The sequence below is a fragment of the Coprinopsis cinerea genome (assembly GCF_000182895.1).
Source record: "Coprinopsis cinerea okayama7#130 chromosome 2 map unlocalized cont3.2, whole genome shotgun sequence".
Lineage (NCBI taxonomy): Eukaryota > Fungi > Basidiomycota > Agaricomycetes > Agaricales > Psathyrellaceae > Coprinopsis > Coprinopsis cinerea.
In genome coordinates this window covers 3421893-3444932 of record NW_003307543.1, presented here as the reverse complement: position 1 = coordinate 3444932, position 23040 = coordinate 3421893, and the positions used below count along the sequence as shown (strand labels likewise).

Below are 23040 nucleotides of genomic sequence, written 5' to 3'. Positions count from 1 at the left end.
ATTTGAAAGATTGGAACGAGGTTTACGACACCAAGCAAACGTAAGCGAGAACAGCCTTGAGACATTGACACACGACTATTGGAGAGCAAGGCATCATGGAGAGGGACGTGGCGACCAACCCAGCTCATATAGCTCGAGAGGGATGACATCCGTCAGGACCCATTGAGACCTGAAGTCAGCTGGAAGCATACTCGGACTCTTGCTGACCACGCATTGGGCAATATGTACCAGAAACATACCAGAGACGATGACATAAAGAACCTGGGGGGAAGCCAAGGCGATGCCACATGTCGCTATTGAAAGCACACCCAATCCTTTCTGTTGACAATTGGAGCGTCAACTTCGCCCAGTATCAGATGGTCATGATGGATAGCCTCTGATATCCTGAGTTAACTGGAAGAAGCGCCCGAAAGGATGCAGGAATGTCATCTTCGACGAGACCGGGATTCCAGAAACAAAGATCCGCCGGTCGAATTAATAAGTTCGCGCGACCGACTTACCCTCGTATCTGAACACTGGAGGAATGAACGATCGGATCGGATTATTGCTGTTTTCATATTACCTTGCACTCTGATGTCTCACGCGCGCGCGAGCAATCTTCCGCGCCCAATCTTCCGAGGCTTATATCTCAGCAACCACTGCACGTATTGCTATGATTTATGGCTTGTTTTAATCGTAGAAATGAACTGTAATGCAAGCTTTTTTTATTTTTTCAATTTGACCAATAACTGAATGAGATCGAAAAACCGAGGTTTTCCTGTACTGTTGTTACATTGGACGCTTGGGATGACGAGTATCCTTAGTTAAAACTGGCCAGACATGTTCTCTAGTATGGGATACATTGCAAGATACAAAAAGTTTGACGAGATTTGATAGGGTAGTGCCGAAAACTCGCCCAAAGAGGGTTTAGGGTACCATCAGGGAGGGGGGACCTTATGTTACAAACTTGAGTCCCTTACCCTCAAAATTCCGAAGTAAAAACAGCGCGAACGTACTCACATAGGTCCTCTACATTGCAAGATGCACTTTGTTTGGCCAAATTCGATGAGATAGATGTCGAAAAAGCACTCGCAAGGCAGGGCATCCAGGGTCTTTGCCTTAAGGCATCAGCTTAGATCAGCGTGCACCCTTACCCGTATATCTTCCTCATTCCACACGTGTTTTCTGCATTTCTCTCTCTCTCTCTCTCTTCTCGAATATCTCTCTCTATTTATACGATGACTCGCGGTCGTCGAGCGAAAGGGAAACTCACTTTCCGCAAGCGCTCGGGTCCCCGGGCCCGCCAAAGCTCAAAGCTTGCAAACGACGATTCCTCTGACGACGATGCTACCCTGGCCCATTCAACACCAGCTTGCAGTACCTCGTGGCATTACGATGATGACGTGGATGAACATGATGAGTGGGAGGAAGATGTTGAAGAAGTTGACCAGCTGCTTCCTTCTGGTGAGTTCGACTCTAATTCCATTCCGTAACATTGTTTTGATCTGATCTTCGGTATGTAGAGTCAGACCAAGTTGAAGTCGAGGAAGAGTTTACCATTCCCATGGAGGTTCCATCGCCATGTGGTAATGCTACGCGGGACCTCGATGGAATCACATCCACGACATCTTTCACCTCATTCCTCACCGATCTGGCTCTGCGCATGGGATGTTCCGTCTCCCATCTCATGGCTGTCAGCATTGGCTATGTCCCGTCTTGGCTTCCCAAAAATCCCAAGCCAAAGCCAAAGCTTCTCGATGATGAGCAATCATGGGAGAAGCTGGTGAATGTCGTCCGCCAGTTCCGCGACGATGCAAAGGCGAAAAAGAAGGGTAAAGGGACAATCGCTCTGACATCGTCAGATATAGCTTTCCCTCGAATAGTAGTCCTAGGCATTGGTAAAAGCTCGATAACGAGAAGAACAGGGAGTGAAAGCAAAATGCACAGAGCCCCCGGATTATCTCATCTTGATCATCTCTGATCTGGATGCCCTGCCTTGCGAGTGCTTTTTCGACATCTATCTCATGATCTAAGCTGATGCCTTAAGGCAAAGACCCTGGATGCCCTGCCTTGCGAGTGCTTTTTCGACATCTATCTCATCGAATTTGGCCAAACAAAGTGCATCTTGCAATGTAGAGGACCTATGTGAGTACGTTCGCGCTGTTTTTACTTCGGAATTTTGAGGGTAAGGGACTCAAGTTTGTAACATAAGGTCCCCCCTCCCTGATGGTACCCTAAACCCTCTTTGGGCGAGTTTTCGGCACTACCCTATCAAATCTCGTCAAACTTTTTGTATCTTGCAATGTATCCCATACTAGAGAACATGTCTGGCCAGTTTTAACTAAGGATACTCGTCATCCCAAGTGTCCAATGTAACAACAGTACAGGAAAACCTCGGTTTTTCGATCTCATTCAGTTATTGGTCAAATTGAAAAAATAAAAAAAGCTTGCATTACAGTTCATTTCTACGATTAAAACAAGCCATAAATCATAGCAATACGTGCAGTGGTTGCTGAGATATAAGCCTCGGAAGATTGGGCGCGGAAGATTGCTCGCGCGCGCGTGAGACATCAGAGTGCAAGGTAATATGAAAACAGCAATAAGTTCTATCCAGGAAAATAAATACTACTTTAAGTATCTGAAGACATTCCGTTCGCCAATGGAAGGACTTGGATGAGAACGAATACACTCACGTTACAGGCAATGCAAGTATATCCTTTCCTCATGGGAGAATTGCAGGCAGACCACTAACCGTGATCCTTCCATCGAGCTCGACCCTAACTCGCCCAATACCGTCCTCGGTATCTCTACCAAGACTCCTGAAGTACTCGATGAACACAGCATCGATCGTGTCGAGGGTCGCAAACTCCCCGCTGCCCTTCGCTGGCCAGAAGTTGTCGCCGCCAGTTGCCAAATAGTCGATGGTAGCGACAACGTATCGCTTCTCGCTGTTCTCGCCGCTTTCACCGTCGATGACATCCCCGTTGGCAACTGAGAGGGACAAGAGCCTCTCACCCACCGGTCTCGAAACGTCAGCGGAGAAACGAATTGACGATGAGACTTGAACGAAGGAAGTGACAGGTTGATCGTTGTCCAGGTTCTGTCGGGATACGATGCCTTCGAAGATACGCCAGAGCTCACGTCCGGTAAAAGTAAGCTCGACGACGGAGTTACCGAAGGGGAAGGTTTCGAGGACCTGTTGAAGGGTGACATTACCGGGGCCGTCAATCGACGCCCTGATGCCACCAGCATTCATAATGCCGCCGGCGAACGTGGTGTCAGACGGAGGGGTGGTATGGTTTCCGATAGGGCTGGTCGTGTTGCTTGGTGACATCGCTGCTAGTGCGTCTCCGATGAGATCACCCAAGGTACATTCGCCGAATTGGCATGTTGTCTGGTCGAGTGGGAGTTCCGTGAAGCCCACGACAGTCCTACCGAAAGGCGCGAAGCCGTCTGCCCATCTTTGTACCTCGGCTTTCAACTTGGGATCCTCAGCTTTGGTCGAATTATCGGTGTTGGTCAAGTGGATAGGAGCCCCCTCGTAACGGACGATACGCCCACGCTGGTCATACTCGACGTCGATGTAACCGAGGTACTCGCCCCATCGGAAGCTGGTGACAACAAATACCTCCTCGCCTGCCGCATTGTCGACGATGGTTGGGTAAGGACCGAGGGCGTTGGGCATATCGCCGAGGAGGGTATGGGAGTGGCCGCCAACGATCAAGCTGATACCGGTGGTCTGCTTAGCGAGTTCGATATCTCTCTCGTAGCCAATATGTGTCAAAGCGACGATGCGCTTTACGTTCCGGTGGTAGCGCTTGATGAAAGTAACGGTACGCTTGGCAGCTTCGATGGGGTCTTCGAAGGTGGTGCCTTCGCCTGGCCTTGAGATCGTCTTGGTCGCCTCTGTCGTGAGACCGATGACAGCGAGCTGGTGCTTGTCCCATACTTTGTAGGGAACCAGTTGCCTGGCTAGGTCTCGATTGGTGGTTCTGATGTTGGAGGCGATGGTGGGGAAGGTAAGATTGCGACAAAAGTCAGCGAGAAGGTCATCCCCATCGTCGAATTCGTGGTTTCCAAGTACGAAAGCGTCAAAACCGAGTTGATTGAGGATGGAAGAGATCGCGGTGCCCTTGTAGAGTGTGTAGAACAGGGTACCCTAATTACCCAGCGTTAGCAGTCGCCTACTTGTGGGAGATGAAAACCGACCTGGAACTCATCACCTGCATTGAGCAGAAGGCTGTTTCTCTTCGTAGGTCTCTGCTTATCCAAAAGCGCCTTAACTCGCGGGTAACCACCAACACACTCTGTGGAACGTAAGTAGACCATCACTACCGAGAATGCGACTAACTGACCTCGTGATGGATCCGTGCAGGCGGAGCCGCTGGGACGGAATTCATCAAGATGGCTAAAGAAGGTTTCAATACGTGATGGCATGAAACGCAGAAGAGGACGTACGCATGTACATCGTTGAGATGATAGAAGGTAAGCTCGTAGTTGGTTCTCGTCTTCAGCCTCCCTTGACTATCTTTCCCCGCATTACTCTCGTCCCCACCGTTGGCGAAGCCAGAACCACGCTTTACTAGAATACGCTCGGCGAAGGCATCGAAGGCGCGTCTGAGGAACGATGGCGCGGGCGGTTCTTCATAGTAGTGGCGGGAAATAAGACGATCGACTCCGACTTGCGGTTCAGCGCCAACGAGCTCCAAGTTGGAATGGAGACTCAAAAGCAAGAGGAGAGAGGATAACTGTCCAAATGGCCGCATTGTGGAGGAAAGTCAAATGAGCGGAAGGGGGTGCCAAAGGCTGGACCGAGATGGACAAGTGTCCGAGGGGAAGGTGAACAAGGAAAGATGGCGTAGATTTAGCGCGGCTGGTTAAGTATGTGAACTGCTCCATCCCGGAAATGTGATGGATGATCAAGCTTCTTCAAATCTTCCTACCCCTGGCTCCAATGCATGCGATCCCCTGGTGCCGGTTTGGCAGGTTGCCTTCGATGTAAGTCCGAAGCACATGTTACAGGTCTTGGAGCCGTCAGAGTTCCTCGAAACGCGGCTATTTGGCGGCCCAGAGTTCACGGCGTACCTCACCATGAGAACCTTGCCAATCCATCTGTCGTTCACACCTCAAGCTGAACTAGATCTTTGTCAATTGAGCAGAGAAGATCTGCAAGCGCACACACCTGACAATTCATCCCAATGCGAACACGTTCGAATAGTAGAGGCGTATCCAAAGCAACTGCGACCAATTTGAAGGGACGTGCGGTCTCAACGATGGCGCATGTGGAAAGATAAACCCAAGAGCGCCCATGGCTCATGGAACGTGTGATTCCGACTTCATCAAACTCCCACACAGCATCGATATGACGCACGGGCCACCAACGAACGCGATGGTCTCTTGGATGGGGGCGCTTTAGCCCCTCAGGGCATGATGGCAAGGGACGATAGCCAATGGGTCAGCATTGTATCGACTGCCATGTATCACAGCTCTGCGAGTGAGCCTGGGCGCTTCTCCGTCGCTTCTAATCCCCAATTCACACCCGGACACCCCTGAGGAAATTGTGCCCAGGTCAACCCCAGGCAAGCAGATTTCGAGTGGAAAAAGACGGCGGACAGAGTGGGGGTTGAGAGAATGAAAGTAAAAGAGTAAATGAAAGAATCGAAGCTTTATAGGAGCTTCTTGAATTTGGTTGCGTTTGCCTTCCCTCGCCGATCATAAGGCACATGGCTGCGAACTCCGTGGTTGACTCAAACGGGCAGCCGCTGACCCAAATATGGAATCACTCGACTTCTGTTGGACGGTGGTCACCATTCGGGGGGCCTTAACGGTTCTTTGTACGGCTGTATACCGCGTAGGCTAATGTAGGATCATACCCATCGCCTGTCAGGTCACCGTACGGGAATCTGCCTCCGATTCAAATTGGACTGACTGGGATACACTCATAGTATCGATGCGGGGTTAGATAGACCGAGATCGTGCGCCAGAACGGAGAGTATCAAGGTGGCATCGGGTCCAGGGCACTCTGCTGTCCAAACTGACTGAGTAGGGTATCCCCTACCCCACGCTCATCGACGCACGATTTCTCAGGAACCCTTTGCCTTGCCATTAACATACGATCTACCATACTCATAGGATAAACTTCGGGATGTCGGTATCGCCGGCATCAACAGGGTCAAGGGACCTAAGACGCGAGCATAAGTCTACTACTCAGTAACGGACTCTCAAGTCCCCGGGGCCTCCGCTGTAGGGTCTGGAGGTGTGTTGTACTATCCCGAAGGTTTCTGGTCCTGGAGTGCACAAGCCTGGCCATAACGGAGACCACTCCCAGGACGCAATTACAAGTTCACAATCTCAATTCATGATCAAACGAGTGTGTTCGGCATGCAAGACGCGTGTATTGCGATGTCTGTCTACTAGGCGATTATGGAATGAATTATAGTAGGGAATGTGGGTAATTAGAGGCCGATGTTGATGGGGCTGCAGCCGAGGGCGATGACACCGTCTGAAAGAATTGGTCAGAGACTGACGAAAGGCATACGGCCGAGACTGTGGATACTCACTGAAGCTGTTGTTGTTGCAGCAGACCTTCTGCTGGGTGCTGTAGAAAAGAACGGCGCGTCAACGGGGTTCCGATAGAGAATAACGACGCGCAAACACATACCACTTGGAACCACCACCGATGCCGAGGACGTTGAGGCTGGTGCACTCGGTACCGACGAGACCAGTGATCTGCTTGAGATCAATGCCCAAGAGGCCGAGGAGGCTCTTGGTGGTCCACTCGAGGGACTGCACACTCTTGGTGCTGTTGCAGCATTGGATTTCACCACCGTTGCATTGCTCGAACTCGTATTCGGTGCCGCCGGGCATGGGAGCAGCGAGGGCGCCAGCGAAGAGGGCGGCAGAGACGAAGAGAGCAGAGACACGCATGTTGAGAGAGAGTAAAAGAGTGTGGTTGGTTGGGTGAAAGAGTGTGGTGGAGTTGTTAGCTCGAGTGGTGGTGAGTGAGTGACTGGGAGTCTGAGGATCCTAGGTCGAATTGAAACCCCTTTTATACACAGAAAGCTGTCCGATTTTCGGATAGGTCATCGACGTGGCCAATTCAACTCACGGAAGTTCACGAAATGAATTGGCTTGCATCGTGGTGCCCAGTATGCAACCCTGAAAATGAGGATGTCTGTATAAGGACCTGTATACTAATCGAAGCAAAGGCTGGCGGCACGCCGAAGCTACTGACGTCGGTTGCGCGATAACTCGCTTCCGGATTTGGTTTAGAGCCATTAGACGCCCACAACAGCTCCGTTTCGGTATGGTCAACTTATTAAGTGGAGATACCATCAGCTGCCTCGTTGCTGGCCCCAGAAATCTGGGAAGGGTGGATGGAGTGCACGTGTAAGGCCGACCGGCTCACACATGTATTACCTCGACGGGAGCTCAGATGCGAATTCGTTTTCTGCTCGAGACAACAAGTGCACGTAGGCTCAGCTGAGGGACACGCCAAGGAGTGCTGGTGACAGTGACAGTGATCTCTCGCAAATTGCCGTAAGATGTGTAGCGACGCAGTGGAAATCAAATTCAATGTTCGCTTCCTTCCCCCCAAAATAGCTCTCCTCCTATCAAGGGTTTGCCGTTTACTTGCAGCCGCCTGGCAGAAGCGCTCGCTCGCTCGGCCTCTCTGGAGTCTGAGTCCAGTTGTTTGCATGCCCGAGTCTGTGACTGAACCAAAAACGAGAAGTCATCCAAAAGCGAGCATTTCTCGTCGAAAGCACTGAGTCACAGCTTTTAAATAGTGTATTGGTTTTGTGTAGATGACATCTACATTCACGCTATGTATCCAAAGGTGACTGGGCATCATCAAGGGTATTGCCGATGGATACGCTATTTAAAATAATGTAATGCAAGTCCGTGTTGAGCACGACACCAAGCGAACTGAGCCCCAAAAATGAACTCTATAAGACGCTATACAGAAGTCAACAGGGGTTTGTCAGGCGGTATCTTAAGGAGAACCAGACCATGTAGCAGTTAGAATGTGATTCGCAAGAGCTAAGTATCCGTTCTCTGGACCAAGTTCGGTGCCCCCCGCTCATGACTCTTAGCGCCCATATCACGTGATACAGGTAGCATGTGACTGTCTGGGAAATTGCGGCGCGGTTGTAGCCGTCATCGGTTTCGACATGTCCATCATCGTCTCCGATGCCGTTCGCAAGGGCATCGAGGATTCTTCCTCGCAGCTGTCCTAACAAGCGCCAGTTCTCTACAACAGCCAAACGGCTAACGCACTACCAAACACTCGGTCTTCCTCAAGATGCCTCGAAGGCACAGATAAAGGTATCTACCTTCCCGTTATTATTGTCGTTCGGTTAGGCTGACATGGAGCGGTTGTTTGGATTACCTAGTCGCATTTCTATAGGGTAAGTATCATATCTGACACAAAATAAAGGCGCGACTGACCAGGTCCTGTCTATAGTTGAGTAAACAACACCACCCGGATCTTTCTAAGGATCCCAAGTCCCGGGAGGCCTTCAGTAAGATCAATGAAGCCTACCAGGTTTTAATCAACGATAGAGACAGGTTAGCTTCTTATCTACCTGCAGGGAACCTGGCTGAAACAAGACCTGCTTCATTATAGGAGAGCGTATGACCGCAGCTTGATGTCGCGTGGTCCACCCTTGAACCAAGGGCACACCCCATACTCGCCTCATGCTCCTCCACCACGAACACCACGGGCCACACACGCCTGGGAGTACACTTACTCGACCCGAACCGCCAAGGGTACCTACACCCACCACGCCCGCTCGACAGGCGGCTTCAAGAAACCACAACCGGACTACGACCTACATGGCAATCGGGCAGGTCCCGGCGGTGCCGCCTTCGCCAGCCGACCGTTCACCCGACCGCTGTACTACGACGTCCTCACGGGCCAGAGGAAACGGGAAGAAGACTTCCATCGCGAAGTCGACAAAGTTCGGAATACGTCGATGACATGGAGGGCGACTCAAATTTCTGCATTCATTATGGCGGGCATTTCAATATTCGGAGGGTTTGGACTGCCAGCTTTTCCGGGGTTTTAGTACTAGGTCAGCCCTGTCGTCGTCGTTATCTTCATTGCAAAATATGTGGCTTTTGCCTTCCAACACCCCGCACGAAATAGGGTGGAAGTACCACAGTCCACAGCCTTGAGGAACAAGCGCCCAACCACACCTTTTCACTTGATCGGCATGAAGTCGAAACAGCCTCGTGTATAAAGCATTGATGGACTGGACTGCGGACTGCATTTCCGTCCCCTAATCATGTCTGCTCAGCAGTTACCCACTGGGCAGTCGCCAGAACCCTTGCCCCTCAAGTTCGTGCTCTCCACTTCAACACCATGGAACACCAACTATTGCACGGAAGACGGCCAAGTCATCTACAAAGTGGAATCAAACTTTACCTTGAAGCTCTTTCACCGCAGCTCGACAATATATAAGATCATTCCCAACGAAGGTACTTATTTGCCAGGTTGTTTCCTCGAGGACACTCGCCTAAGCTCGTGATACAAGACGAAAGCATGAAAGACCAGTTCACTCAAATTGCGCACATCGACTTTCGGGTGATGAAGCCTTCGATTATAACGTTGGGAGACGAAGTATCCACTGTGGACGAGATCTTTCGAAAGGGGAAGATCAATTGGTCGCGTGTCGCAAGGCGAGTCCACATCGTTCCCTGACCCGCAATGGAACTTACCCTGAGCGCAGGGATCGAGTATGCACAGGCCCAGACGGGAGGGAGTACCGCTGGGTGTTGGGAGATTCCAAGCCGGAGGTCAGTGGGGACTCCTACGACACCAATTCCGCTTCCTTACCCAACTACCTTTCGCCGCACAGCTCTACCTCAACGACAAATCCAAGACCCTCATCGCCAAGTACCACCTCAAGCACTACGGGATCATCAAAGACGCTCGTCCAGCTTCCCTCGAGATCTACGACTCTCGGTTTGAATTTCCTCCAGAATCGCAGTTGCCGCCTCCGGACGAGGGCGAACGTACGAGAAAGAGTGCACGCATGGTCGACTGGATCGTCACCACCTTTGTGTATATCGCCAAGTTGAGAGAGGATAGAGATAGTGCGCAAACCACTGCAGCGATTGGTTAGATAAATGTATCAATTCAACGAGGTTGGAACTTCCCTCCGAAACATAGCTAATGACCTGGGACTGTAAAGCTTCTTTCTGATCCATAGAAAGTAGTCTGTATTGATAGGGGTATAAACCGCATATGTAGTACCTTGTACAACAAATAAAAATCCACAGCATTCTCGAGCTTCTGTCCTTCGACGAGGGGAAAAAACTCAAACAGCCGTCAACCGTTCAACCAGCCGCCGATCCACAGGAGCAGGTGTATACCCCAACAGGGGTATATACACAATCTCCCCCAGCTCCAAGTTCACTATGTACGCCAAAAACCCCATAAACCTAAACCCATCGGGATTATAAAACTCTTCCCCCACATCCGCATTCAAACATGGCGGCCTAACCACCTCCATTCCCGGCACGTGCTTCTGCATATGCACCCAAGCCTTGAACTCATCGTAAATCGACTTTGCAATCACATGAGCCATGTACCCCCTTGTATGAACGTTTCCGTCCGTATCTTGCATAAAGAAAGCCGAAAGCCTGGGTTCGGAGGTTAAGAACTCGTCTTTAACGACATGGATCGCCCGATCTCTGGGTGGGTTGTTCACATTGAACGCGGGTTCCTTGCCGGAGGGTACATGAGCCTCGCACCACGCCGCAGAACTCGCCATGTCCTTCAGGTAGAGCGCAGGCCAGCGCGATGAGACAAGGAACTGGCTTCGGTTGTACGTCGCTTCCATCCGCGGGTACAAGAATGTATAGTCCAAATCGTGTGTTAGGTGCCTCGGGTAGTCGGGGCAGGCGGTGATGATGTTTGTGGGGAGGACACGGATACCTGAAGCGGAGAATGGGCGAGGGAGAAAGAGTAGAGTGAAGGGTGGGTTGAACATGAAGTTCTCGGTGCGCTCTGGCGTCAACATGGGATCTGGTGTCACCATGGACGTTAGAGGGAAGGGCAGGTTGCGCATGAACCTTTCGAGACGATCTGGCCGATCTGGCGGTACCATGGACGGTAGAGTGAAGGTTGGATCGAGCATGAAATTCTCGGGGAGATCTGGCGTCACCATGGACGGCAAGACGATGCGTTGGGTTGAAGCTGACACCATTATCAGTGACTGTTGATGACTGTTGAGAGAAGTTACTGTTGAGAGTAGAATGCAGTGGACGAGTATGGAGGGGTTCACATTGACGCCCGCTGCTTTTTATACTGGCGCTGGCACCTATGGCCCTTCCATCTCTCGACAATGACCACCAGACAGCCAACGATCGAGATGGCGAGCTCAAATGGCCATACCCCATACCTGGCCCATCATCCCCCAGGTTACCGGCCAATACGGAGATAATTGCCAGTACGTTGAAGCTCCCCCTGTTGCTAGCAGAAGAGATGGCCTTTCATCCCTTCGGTATCGACGCTCGGACCCAACAGGCAGCGCATCAGCGAAACAAAATAAGCACAACAGCGCACACAGAAGGAAACACGCACAAGGTCAGAACTTGACGCGCCCCGTTCAATAACAATAACAATCTCCTTTTTACATCCAAGGATTGAGCTATGCAGACCCACGCCTTACCGTAGCGATGGACAGAAATGGAAGATTGGCTGGCAGTGTTAGTCACGGTGCTCAATAACGTCACGGGACATGGATTAAGCTCTCCCAGAAACACACTATACATGGGCTCAAAGGCCCTTTTTACATCCCCTCCCCCCGGGCCAACCAACCCCTCGGCGGTCGTACCCCCTCCCAAAAACCCCAACCTACATCTGCCCTCTCCGCATCAAATTCCTCCTCACCCTCCTCTTCTCCCCACCAATAACAGTCCCACTCACATCACCCCGTCCCCACTGCAAATACGGCACCTGCGACTTTCCAGACGGGTCCACCACAACACCATTATCCGCTGACGAATGCGAGCCCCATGCGCGCCAGTCCAACAGTCCCCATACGGGCATCTCCAACTCGCCTTTCACCCACGTCCTAGCTGCAGGGAGGTACGATGTAGGAACCGGTGTGAGGACTTGGAGGAGTGGTGTCTGGTTGTCGCTTCCGTGCTGTGATTGCGGATCGACGAGGTGAGGAGCAACACCACGCACAAGGGCCAAGCCCACGCAAGTAGAGGTGTATGGCGATGGGGGCGCGGATCCCTGGATGTAAGGTATCCCAAGAGGCGGCCCTTCACCCTGTTTGTCGGTTACGCGTTCGTCGTTCCCGCCGTCGGGTCCACCAACTCTGATAAGGGCCACAACCGCCCCATTCACCGCCCTGCCAATCTCGCTGGGTACTACATCCTCATACCCAGCTCCAGCGAGGACGACTCTATCCAACGCAACCGAAACGTCCACTTCGTACGGCGGGATGGCGAGGAGAGGAGCTGAAATCGACCAATGCGAGATTCGGGTATCGAACTTCGACTTCGTTTCGGGAAAGACGCCGTAGAAATACGAAAGCAGGGTTAACGTTCGATGGTCTGCCGCCGTGAAGCGCTGAGATTGCCGGTTCCTCGATCCGCTATCGTCTTCAAGATTCAGAGGTGGTTGGAGATGGTACACCTCCCTCTGTACGCCATTCTGGCTGGGTCCAACTAGCATCCCCATCCCTGATCCTCCTCCAAAATCATTGGCGTTTCCGAATGCGCCCACCCCGCCTTCTCGATCGCTGCTCTCGCGATCCTCGGGATTTCCGGTAGCTTCGAAACTGAAAACGACGGACGGATGAGAGACTTCTTCAATACGCCTCGTCAAGTCTCCTCCGAGACCTTTGGTCCAGCCCATGGTGTTGACGATGAGGGGCACGATGTGGTCGATTTTTTTCCGGGGCGCGGAGGTATTGTTTTCGTCCTGATCCATGGCTTCATCGTCCTCTTCATCAGAATCGAGGGAGCCGCTGCCCCTCTCGACCTCCGATTTGTACTTGTCGAGGAGTGCTTCGACGGCTTCGAGATAAAAATCGGGCGAGGACCGGGGCGTTGTGGATCCAACAAAGTGGGCGGCGTATGGGACGGAGAGATGTGTAAACGGTGGGCCTAATGAAGTCATTCAGCTATGGGCGAGAATAACGAGGAAATGGACACGCACCGAAGACTTCATTCCCAACTACACTCAAACTGACCATCCCAGGAGGGGTAAACTCCGTCTGACCAAGATCACAGTCCAAGAACGCTACTTTTTCGTAGATGCCCAATAGTCGATTAAGAAGTGTCCGTGCTAATGTCGATTTGCCTGTGTTTCGAGGGCCTTTGACGACGTAGACGGGTGCGTCGCCAGATGAAGCGCTTTGGTGTGAATTCTTCAGAGCCTTGTCGAGGGCATCTGACCATGATGCGGGGAGGACGAACGGGGTAATATCTCGAGTTTGTCGGTACACCTGCAGATGTATTAGAACTTCAAATATGCACAGGCAGAAGGAACGTACGATGTGAACACCGGGAATACCCAAGTCTCCAACACCTTCCTCCTGCATCTGTTTCTGCCATTTAGAAGGCTCGAAGACGCCTTCGAACGACCTACACACAACTCCCAAGCGTTCCACGGCAGACGGGAGGTGCTGGAACACGAGAATCGCCCCCACGCCTTCAGCTTCGCCGTCACTTTCCAGCAACTCGCGAACCCGCGGCGGGAGGTTATCCAACCCGGATGTCCTCCCCTTTCCCTCGAACGAACAGCGAATGACAGGGAGCGGCGACGAGCTCGGGGAATAGATTTTGTGCGTTTTCCGAGGTGAGGAATGGATGGTGGTTCCGAGAATCGAGATGGATCCGTGCAGGACGGTGAGGGAGCAGGTGCCGAGAAGGCAAAGCGTCTCGTGCGGCGAGAGGACGACAAGTGAAGTCGCGAGAGAGTTCGAGGACGAAGGGAGGTTGAAGTCTTCTGGCGAGATTTGGAAGATATTCTTGTCGAGGACAGGGCGGAATGTAGAAAGCGTCGAAGGCTCTGAGGGTGGAGCTGTCGCTGGAGGCCGGGACAAAAGACTGAATCGGTTCATTTGGATGATATCCAGGTCCATTCCTCCCTCTTCTTCCTCACTTGAAGAACCAGCGTCTTCTTCGTCCTTCGCAGAGCGAGTGCGAGTGGGTTGGATCAAGGTGACCCCGTCGTCGTCGTCCAATTCAAGGTCGTCGTCCTCATCATCTTCCTCCGAGCTAGAATCAAGTTCGATGACATCCTCCTGGCGTCCGAACGAGTCTCCCTCCGTCTTCTGAGCATCGCTAATCGAAAAGTAGCGCTCCGGTTGGCGGGACCGTTTCGAATTTGGTTTATTCTGTTTGGAACTGCCTCGTCTGGAGCCAGGCTTGGACCTCGGTTTGGTACTGCTCGAACTCTTCGTTTTCGCCTTTTTGTTGCTCGAAGACGCCGGATCGGACGAAGGTGACTTGCGCTTCGAAGTTGGTTTCGAGGTTTCTCGATTTTGAGGCTCCGGTGCTGGAGATGCGCTCGAGCTAGCCTCTGCAGAAGTTGACTTTGCAGCGGCGGCAGCCCTTCTGGCTGCTACAGCACTGATCATATCGACCAATAGCCGCAGTTAGAGAAAACGAGAGAGAGGAGGGCATCATGGTTGCACCAATCGCATTGGCTTGGCACGCGGGGACGAAAACTTGCGATCACGTGTCGCGATCAAGACGCGTGATAGGGGCATTGGGCATCGATGCGTCGCGTTATGGCAGCCTGGAGGGGACAGAACGAGACGGCTGTCTCTCCAAACGTCATTTTCATAAAGAAGTAGGGCCTCAGGCTCTATAGGAGTTAACCTGAATTCCATATACGCGCATGTAGTCTGAGGGAATGTTAATTCTTGGTATATTAGGTCAGCACTAGCGGTTTGGACATCTGTAAGAAACCTACGTCTACGTACAATCCCACTGACACCGACTATGGGATTATCGATTATATCTTTACCTTAGTTGCCAATAGATATTATCTATAGGCCCATACTGCGACAAATGCCCGAGTCTGCTGTCGACCCTCGATTGACGGTCCCAAGAGAGTGCGGGCCCACCTTGCGCGGGTACAGGACGTTTAGTTCTGACCGGTGCGACGAAGAGAAAGGGAAGAAGGAAGGAAAGGACGTGGATATCCCCAATTCCTCTTCTTCTTATACCATCGCTCGAGCCAGGAGCAAACAATGCATAACAAGTGATCGGGATGCGGAAGTGCTTGACATCTCATCGGCTTGTACCAAGTTGGTCGAGGCAGACCTGCGCTTTACTTGAAGCTTCAAATTTAAGTGTTCACAGAATGCCAAAGTTCCAATTCTGCGCATTCAGCAGCTTGGCTCGTCTAAACACAGGTTCCATTTCAGGGACAGCTGCACAATTGTCAAAGAAGAGTACTAGTTCATTTTCGTTTTCGAATCTTTTGTCAAGCATCACCTTCGACAAACATCGCTCGTCACGGGGACGAGTGCTTCGCGGGGCCTCAACCCAGTTACTTCGCTCGAGGACTTTGGACAAGCCTTCGAGTGAACTCAACCAAGGCTCTGCAATCACGAAAACCCGTCAACCACTCAACAAATACGCAAAGCCTCTTGACCACGTCCACATACCTAACAGGTCGGCCAGGCATGCCCTTCTCTTGGTACTCAGTAGACCGAGTGGCCGACAGAACCCCATTCCTTCAGTACCCGTATCTAACCTACCGTTGATCTGAGCCTTACCTCCATAGCACTCGCCATATCAATATGCGCCCACTTGATCTTGGGCTATCACATGGTCCTCCGTTAGATACTTATACGTTGTACAAAGCCAGGATCATCATTCCGGTTGGATTCCGCATAGAAGCGTTACGATATAGCCACCATTCTTGTACTTTCAACCCCGATGGAGAAGGTAACTGCGTCGAAGGGGATTCAAGGACGATCTTTATCAACCTTCCGAGCCTTTGTTCCCGAAATCAAGCGTGTTGCACACCGCCCAACGAACACCATCAATCATTCTGTACTGTTATGGGCGCCTACAGCAGTATCACAGCCTCGTGTTGGTTTTAAGGTTAGGAGATTATTCACGGCCGGTACACAGCCCACACCTACCATTCCTCCTCGTGTCGGTGACCCTCAGACTTCTCTCGCTGGGATGGCGATCTACATCCTGTCTCACATCATTCCCTGGAACGCGAGCTACTCCACCCCGGATGGACAAGTAATCTACAGAATACAAACGTCTTCCGATATCTGGAGGCCGCGAAAGGCTGTAATCGAAAAGGCAATCTCTAACAAAGGTAAGTACGACATGCCAAGGTGGAGCTCGCCCATTGATTTTGGGAATCCTGTTACAGAATTTGGAGAGGAAGAACAGCTTACAAGGCTGGGCGAGATCGAATTCCATGTCTTGAGGTCATCAAAGATCACGTTGGGGGACGTATGCAGGGCAGCAGGGGATATATTTCGGAAAAGAGGTTTAGGGTGCTACGGCCGGGATAGAATATTCCAAGGGCCCGACGGTACAGAGTACCGGTGGGAGCTGGGGCCATTCAAATCTAGGGTAAGGCCCTCCAGTCCTTATGCTGTAGTTCTCGGTGCTTACGGTATGAGCTGCTCGTGAAACAGCTTTGGTTGAACGACGGGTCGAAAACAATTGTTGCAAAATATCATCAAGACCACTACGGGCTAACGAGGGACGCATGCTCAACCTCGTTGGAGATATTTCCTATTGGCGAACACATCACAGACCTTATCATCGTTACGTTTGTGTACATCGAGTTCATTCGGCTAGGACGAGAAGAATTCAGTGAAACTTTCTGAAAGAATACCAGGGACACTATTGTTAATTGCTGTTATCGTAGATATTCAAGTGTAATCATAATAGAGTGATTGTGGCGGGATCATGCAACCAAGAATAGGAGCGAGGGCTTTGATTACTAGAAGCTATGTGCGCAATTGGTGAGGAATTGGATGCGCTCGATGGGATATCGCTCAAACGGATCGTTCGGTTATCTAGAACTATTTTAAATGGATTTCATTGTTGGTTCAAGAAAGGTGCGGAAACACTGAACAGTACTACCAGGGATCCTCTGGCTTGTATCCAAGAATTGGAACCAGGATGTTTAACTCGAAGTTGTATGTGATCGCAAGCAGTCGAATGCGGTCGATAAAATACTTCTCCAAAACGTGTTTGAGGTAATCCGAGTTATTCTTTCGTTTCCCAAGCCGGGTGTACGAAGACACGACTCTTTTAGCCATCTCGCGGACGATCCATTCTCGAGTTACGGGTCTTCCAGAGGCGGCAGGACTGCGTACAACGACTTGCTCTATTTCGCCGAAAATATCGACGTGAAATGTGTACTGCGGGTAGGTGGGGAAATCGGGACCAGCGCAAGACTCCTCCGAGAGATACAATTCAAGCCAGCCAGGATGAATCAGATCAACGACAAAGGGCCCATGGTACTCCCCCTCTTTGGATAGCATCAAGACATCGAAGGAATTGCTATTACCCGTGATCTCGCCTGTTGACCGGTCGTTGCGTGGTAGAATCAGAGAATACTCAATGCCTGGGTCCGCTTCAATATCGTTGCTGAAGATGACCGGTAGCCTTCGAGGAACTTCAAGTGAAACCGCCATGAATGGCGCAAGGGAGGAGATCCGGGCTTTGTTAAAATTATGCCTTCCCATTGTGTATGTGGGTTGCGAAGGATTCCAGAGCTTGCCAATTGGTCGGAAAAATGGGAGCGAGCAGACTGAGGCTCTTTTCATGGCAGCGACCCTTTATATGTGTCTGACCAAAGCTCTGCAGACTCGGAGGCAAAGTTCAGTGGCGACAGCCACGCTTTGACTCCTTTCTACTTTTGTCCTTTGTTCAAATAGGTCAAGGGCCAAGCGCCCTGCACTGAAATATGCACTGCCAGTGTGTGGCACTTTGATTTGACCACCCCATTCAGGAGCTTGGTCCTGACTTGGTCGTCAAAGAGCCATCATCGTTACTACCGCCAAAGACATCGTGTCCGCCCCTTCGATGAAATGTATGGCCGGGGTGATGCGCAAAGATTTACATTCATGATTCCCTCTTTACCGTTATCCCTGTATGTAGAGACTGGGTATGGAAGGAAGGGGCCACGCCGAGCTTTCGCTGCTTCAGCTGAATCGAACAAAAAGATCTTGGACCAAAAAAGCGTCACCTGAGCGATTCGAACACTCGCGGTCAAAGACCAACCGCTTTGCCTGGCCCGAAGGCCAATAGCAGGCGATCCCGTTAACCACTCCGGCAAAGTGACCTGCAGACGAAGGCCATTTAAATGTTTATATGTACATAGAGGCACGTTTTATTTAGGCGCTCGGGCGCTTCCACTGACGGATCAGCAGACTCAGGAGGGGAAGCCACAAACGCATGGTTCTCGGCACTTCTAGTATCTCCTTGACATTGAACGATTGAGTCTGCAGTATGGTGTATTTAAGACCCTGCATCAATTGAAAGTGCGCAGTAACGTAGAACAGTTTGACAGTCAGACCTGGTTCTCTTGGGATTATCCGGCATGGCGTCGGTATACACTCCATGACTTTAGACAGACTTGGGATGAAGCATTCGACTGGCAGAGAGATTACAGGGGAGAGTACAACTAGCTACAGTATCCAGGAAGAATGGGCGGTGTCCATCAAGACTTTCCGGTCCAGACGGATAAACTGTACCGAATGGTAAGTCAACAACAACAACAACAACAACAACCCTCGGTAAGTTCGATGCCACGTACATAGATCAAGCATCCAAGTCCTCGTAATCGCGGGCATCCAAATCGAAGTCGTCGAAGCCCCTGCTTTCTAGGATGTCTTCATAATCTCGGGCTTCGAGGAACTCCTCAAGATCCCTGGCGTCCAAATCTTCGAAATCTCTGGCATCCAAGTCTTCAAAGTCTCTGCTTTCAAGGTCGAAGTCGTAGTACTCGCGAGCTTCAGCAAGGCCTTCGTCGAAATCGCGGGCCTCGATGTCGGTTAAATCATCCCCGAATCCCTGCGCGGAGACGAGCGCCAACCCGGCGAGAAGAGAGAAAAGAGTGAAGGAGAAACGCATGGTGCGGCTTTGTTTTGGGTGCGGGTGGGTTGGGTAGGTAGGGTAGAACGATATCGCTTGGTTGAGGTGTGTGTAAGTGTCACAGTCGTTATATATCTTACAGAGATTCGTTGGCTATGCACCGGAGCTTAGACTGGTCTACTACCTTGTATAGGGCGCCATCAGCATCATGATGAAGTGAGAGCATCGTGTCAACAGATCTCTCTCTATATATATATAATCTACCGCGCCGTGAAGCCCACTAGTCTAAGTAGGGAAGAGTGGGCTCCTTCCAGTTTCCTGGTAGTGGATTGAGCTAATACAGGAAAATTCTGGCCTGGACGCCAGTCTCGCGGCTTGGGCGCTTATCACTCCGTCCCGCTTAGACTCACTCCTAACCCCTCTGCGAGAGTTAGTACTAGCAGAAATTACGGAGTGGAAGTCAAGAGTTGGCGAGCTCCACAATTCTCAAATGCAGTGGGGTTGTGGTGAGTGGGCGTCGAATGGGCGCTGTTGCTATCCGAGGAATCGGGCGGTGGGGAAGCCCTCAATTACTCGATTGGCAAGTGGCTATTTCTGCAAGCACGTCACGGTTTCAACAGGTTGCCTCATCAATCCACCATCGGTCAGGTTAAATGTCAAGGTATTCGAATTCAACATAAGTATACAAATGGGATATCAGTACATACAAGAAGAATGCGGACATAAAAATACAATGGTGGAATTGGATAGCGCTGAAAGCATGTAACCTTGAATCCGACAAACCCGTGATGATACATCGTGAACAAGTCAAATCACAAAGCCAAACGATATCGAAAGCTGAGATGGTTAATACTCGGCCAAAGGGATGACCTTGCCTGTAAAGCAGAGATCGGATGAGCAAGCGGCCTCCACGGTGATAGTAGGGCGGTGAGAGCATACCGATATCACAGAATGGAGATTTCTTCTTCCTTCCAAGAAGTTCGACGCTTCCACTATCGAAGAATGAATAACCGGCTGCAGAATCTAAAATGAGAACACAATCCCGATATCAACATAGCCAGGGAAACTCACGCATGGGGACGATCTCCTCTTCATCAGACGAATCCGAGGTAGCACCATTGATGGGTCGACCAGTCTTGCCATCACGCAGAACACCCAAGTGGTCGACGAAGGGAGCTGGGCGTGCATTGGCAGCGCGGTGGAGTTGGACCAACATCCGCTGGATCTCAAGGAGATAGTTCTTGAGGGTATCCAGGTATCGCCGGGTCTGTAGGTGCTTCGAGGATGCGCAGCTAGATGGATGTCGTCAACAAACAATCGAGATCAGGATATGAATAGAATACGTACATCGAGATACCATCCTCCTTGATGATGTACCCAAGACCATAGCCTTCAGCAGCAACGGGGCCAAAGCCAAACAGCCTTAGGGCTGGGTTGCCGCAGTTGGACGTCGAGAGGATTGAGGTGCAGAGCTGGGGCCAGCCGGGGTCGGTGAAGATAGCGGGCATCTTGCTGGCTGCAGCAGGTTTTGGTGCAGGATCGTCGGGAGATGGATTGATGTTACCTTGCAATTCCCGTTGTAGGAGGCAGTACAAGGCGTAGAGGTGGCTGTGGCAACATGGTTAGAGGATGTCGCTTGGTGAACGAATCGAATGAGTTCTTACCGATCCTGACCGAGACCCTGAGCGCACTCCTTGGTCAGCTTGGAGTGTCTCTCACAAGCCTTTCGGAGGGCGTTGACCTTCTCATGAGGGGTAGCGTCGGAATAGAAGGTCTGCAACGTAAATGTACGTCAGTGCACCTTCTTTGCATGAAATGCAGCGGAAACTCACCTTAGTGAACGCTACGCTCTCGGGCTGCACAGAACGAATGGCTTCAGTGCGACCATGCAAGAAGGCCTTGGTCATGGCAGGCTCATAAACACATTCGATCCGACCTGCATGTGTTTAGACATCGGCAAAGTAGAATAGCGCGGAGCAGACTCACCATATAAGCCAAAGTAGGCAGCTTGGAACGCCATCTGGACAAAAGCATCGGGACTGAAGCCATGGCTCGTGATAAAATTCTTGCCATAGCCCTTGAATTCCAAAGCCTGGCAGTCGTTCTGGCAGATCAAATCGCTGAGCCTAGTCTCAGCAAATCGAACTCCAGCACGGAGCTCCCGTGAGAGCTTCCACTCAAGCTTCTTCGGGGTGGTATCGATGGACTCCCTAGGGCTCACGGGAGAGTCACCGCGTGGGGGTTTGTACGACTTGGCGTATGGTGAGAGTTTGGCATGGAACATCGTAGGCGCAGAAGGGTTGATGGATCGTGCGAGCAGCATGAGACCCTCGGTGAAGACGTCAGCTGCGAATCGAAGCACAGTGTGACCGTCCACGCCTGTGTGCTCGAAGTTGATACCAGCCGCTCCATCCGCACAGACGATGATTTGGAGCTTTGGAAACCTGTTGAATACGAACCCCGATCAAACAGAACGTAGACCTTACCTTATCGTACCAACGGTTCGTGCATGTACCAACCTGCTCACCACCCTCCAACCTGTAAGTGCCACAGAGGAAGTTGCTGCAGAGATCAGCGAGGTTTTCGGGAGCCGTGTCGTCCAAGCAAACGATGAAGAGAGCATCGTCGACTACTTCCAAGCATGCCTGGTTGTTGCGGTCGGCGATGAGCATTTCCCGGAGAGTGGACCATGTCTTGCGGTTTTCCGTCGTCAGAACACCGATGGAGTTCCGGGCAACCTCACCAGGTTACAACAGAAATCAGGAGGGTTGCTCGAAAGAATAAGAACCACGGATACCTACTTGGCAAGGATCAATCTTATCTGCATCCGAGACGATGGCTTGCAGGTTGCGGAGAATTTCCCGTTCGGTGAGGAGTGGTCGATTGTCCTCGTCGATGACATCGAACCAGTCTTCGAAGAATTGGTTAGTCGAGTGCTCCCCAAGAATGAAAATGCCAACGCACAGAATTGGCCTCGCCGAAGTACGACAATGTGTCTCGATTCGGGATGAACATCCATCTTGCAACCACGCTGAACGAATGGTAAGCGAATGGACGGTGATAACGGAACTCGGGGAGCATGCTCACGCTAGTAGGAATTCGTGCTGCTCCAAACAGCCTTGTGTACTGATCCATGTCGAGGGGTGTAGATCGAATCATGTCAGGTTCGAGGAGACCTGCCCGCAGGTCGTGGATGAAACCGAGAGAGGAGATGATGAGTGACGCTGCCCGAGGAAGTTGGGCACCACGATCAGGCGTTGGGTCATTTCTGAAAACGCAATTGAGCTATGCGTCAGAACCAACAAGGCACCAACTTACTCGAGGACGAAGAAGGGGTTGAGGGCCAACACTACCGGGTCGCTGTGTGAGAGGTATGATTCATACCTGAGAACGGAGCGTCAGCGACCCGCATTTGGCCATAGCCGCCGAAGAAGCCTCACCAGAACTCTTCAATATAACTATCGAGGGAAATTAGCCCTGCGGGTCACGGCGAAGAAGAAGTACGACGCACCTATCCTTGGTTTTGGCCCAGTCTATCAGCTTCTGTTGGATGACGGGTCCTTCGTTCTCCAGGAAGTCCTTCACAGCAGTCTTGGTGGCTTCGTGCTCCTCCGGATCTTGCAAAGCGACGAGCGCCCGTAGGTATCTCTTACAGGTATCCTCGAGAGGTGGGATCGGTAACTTGGGGAGCCGATCCTGGTAGGCGAAGGTTTTCCCGGCAGGTTTATCCTTGACCATTGCGGTTGAGGTTGACGGGGCAGTCCCGTTGATAACCAGCCCTGGCATAGCTGTTTCGGTCGTCTGACTGGTGATTGGTTGTGGTTGGGATTGAGATGGAGGTACAGTCGAAGAAGAAGAAGTTGGCGAGGAAGAAGACGGAGAGAAGACGCGAGCCAGGGAGGTGAGGAAGGTGGAGTTCAGCATGGAGACATCATGGGCCAGAAATAAGTAGTCGAGCGGGGCTTTACCTATTATCAGCCATGGCAATCGGAGCTCCTTTCTGTC

At 51.4% G+C, this 23040-nt stretch overlaps 10 protein-coding genes and 1 non-coding gene across 11 annotated transcripts; 3 read left to right on the top strand and 8 right to left on the bottom strand.

Annotated features, from left to right (window-relative positions):
• Nucleotides 1-1217: 1217 nt before the first annotated feature.
• Nucleotides 1218-2012, top strand: CC1G_04845 (hypothetical protein; the record flags this gene model as incomplete). The annotated part of the gene is made up of 3 exons (XM_001840949.2): nucleotides 1218-1443; nucleotides 1503-1877; nucleotides 1927-2012. 3 exons carry the CDS (start codon nucleotides 1218-1220, stop codon nucleotides 2010-2012), a joined length of 687 nt encoding a protein of 228 aa, XP_001841001.2.
• Nucleotides 2013-2701: 689 nt separating this feature from the next.
• CC1G_04844 (5'-nucleotidase) lies at nucleotides 2702-4745 on the bottom strand (the record flags this gene model as incomplete). Its single annotated transcript, XM_001840948.1, has 4 exons — nucleotides 2702-4138; nucleotides 4189-4286; nucleotides 4335-4387; nucleotides 4438-4745. 4 exons carry the CDS (start codon nucleotides 4743-4745, stop codon nucleotides 2702-2704), a joined length of 1896 nt encoding a protein of 631 aa, XP_001841000.1.
• A 1607-nt stretch (nucleotides 4746-6352) lies between these two features.
• On the bottom strand, nucleotides 6353-6985 carry CC1G_04843 (hypothetical protein). Its single transcript, XM_001840947.2, has 3 exons — nucleotides 6641-6985; nucleotides 6540-6577; nucleotides 6353-6481 (listed from the first exon to the last, which is right to left on the bottom strand). Exons 1-3 carry the CDS (start codon nucleotides 6904-6906, stop codon nucleotides 6435-6437), a joined length of 351 nt encoding a protein of 116 aa, XP_001840999.1. The 5' UTR covers nucleotides 6907-6985; the 3' UTR covers nucleotides 6353-6434.
• Nucleotides 6986-8150: 1165 nt separating this feature from the next.
• CC1G_04842 (hypothetical protein) lies at nucleotides 8151-10106 on the top strand (the record flags this gene model as incomplete). The annotated part of the gene is made up of 7 exons (XM_001840946.2): nucleotides 8151-8174; nucleotides 8227-8304; nucleotides 8373-8387; nucleotides 8444-8547; nucleotides 8606-9016; nucleotides 9711-9777; nucleotides 9840-10106. 7 exons carry the CDS (start codon nucleotides 8151-8153, stop codon nucleotides 10104-10106), a joined length of 966 nt encoding a protein of 321 aa, XP_001840998.2.
• A 195-nt stretch (nucleotides 10107-10301) lies between these two features.
• On the bottom strand, nucleotides 10302-11192 carry CC1G_04841 (hypothetical protein; the record flags this gene model as incomplete). Its single annotated transcript, XM_001840945.1, has 1 exon — nucleotides 10302-11192. The coding sequence occupies one exon, from the start codon at nucleotides 11190-11192 to the stop codon at nucleotides 10302-10304; it is 891 nt and encodes a 296-aa protein (XP_001840997.1).
• A 650-nt stretch (nucleotides 11193-11842) lies between these two features.
• CC1G_04840 (GRC3) lies at nucleotides 11843-14585 on the bottom strand (the record flags this gene model as incomplete). Its single annotated transcript, XM_001840944.2, has 4 exons — nucleotides 11843-12136; nucleotides 12179-13107; nucleotides 13160-13448; nucleotides 13497-14585. The coding sequence occupies 4 exons, from the start codon at nucleotides 14583-14585 to the stop codon at nucleotides 11843-11845; spliced, it is 2601 nt and encodes an 866-aa protein (XP_001840996.2).
• Nucleotides 14586-15897: 1312 nt separating this feature from the next.
• CC1G_04838 (hypothetical protein) lies at nucleotides 15898-16817 on the top strand (the record flags this gene model as incomplete). Its single annotated transcript, XM_001840942.2, has 4 exons — nucleotides 15898-15906; nucleotides 16096-16294; nucleotides 16352-16434; nucleotides 16623-16817. 4 exons carry the CDS (start codon nucleotides 15898-15900, stop codon nucleotides 16815-16817), a joined length of 486 nt encoding a protein of 161 aa, XP_001840994.2.
• Nucleotides 16818-17072: 255 nt separating this feature from the next.
• On the bottom strand, nucleotides 17073-17684 carry CC1G_04837 (hypothetical protein; the record flags this gene model as incomplete). The annotated part of the gene is made up of 1 exon (XM_001840941.1): nucleotides 17073-17684. The coding sequence occupies one exon, from the start codon at nucleotides 17682-17684 to the stop codon at nucleotides 17073-17075; it is 612 nt and encodes a 203-aa protein (XP_001840993.1).
• A 497-nt stretch (nucleotides 17685-18181) lies between these two features.
• CC1G_20036 lies at nucleotides 18182-18283 on the bottom strand. Its single transcript has one exon. It is a non-coding gene; the product is annotated as a tRNA-Ser (tRNA).
• A 479-nt stretch (nucleotides 18284-18762) lies between these two features.
• Nucleotides 18763-19074, bottom strand: CC1G_04836 (hypothetical protein; the record flags this gene model as incomplete). The annotated part of the gene is made up of 1 exon (XM_001840940.1): nucleotides 18763-19074. One exon carries the CDS (start codon nucleotides 19072-19074, stop codon nucleotides 18763-18765), a length of 312 nt encoding a protein of 103 aa, XP_001840992.1.
• An 807-nt stretch (nucleotides 19075-19881) lies between these two features.
• On the bottom strand, nucleotides 19882-22959 carry CC1G_04835 (carnitine acetyl transferase; the record flags this gene model as incomplete). Its single annotated transcript, XM_001840939.2, has 14 exons — nucleotides 19882-19910; nucleotides 19975-20049; nucleotides 20107-20327; nucleotides 20383-20643; nucleotides 20700-20809; nucleotides 20868-20971; nucleotides 21022-21469; nucleotides 21522-21773; nucleotides 21837-21946; nucleotides 22000-22066; nucleotides 22123-22303; nucleotides 22354-22419; nucleotides 22476-22493; nucleotides 22547-22959. The coding sequence occupies 14 exons, from the start codon at nucleotides 22957-22959 to the stop codon at nucleotides 19882-19884; spliced, it is 2355 nt and encodes a 784-aa protein (XP_001840991.2).
• Between the last annotated feature and the right edge of the window lie 81 nt (nucleotides 22960-23040).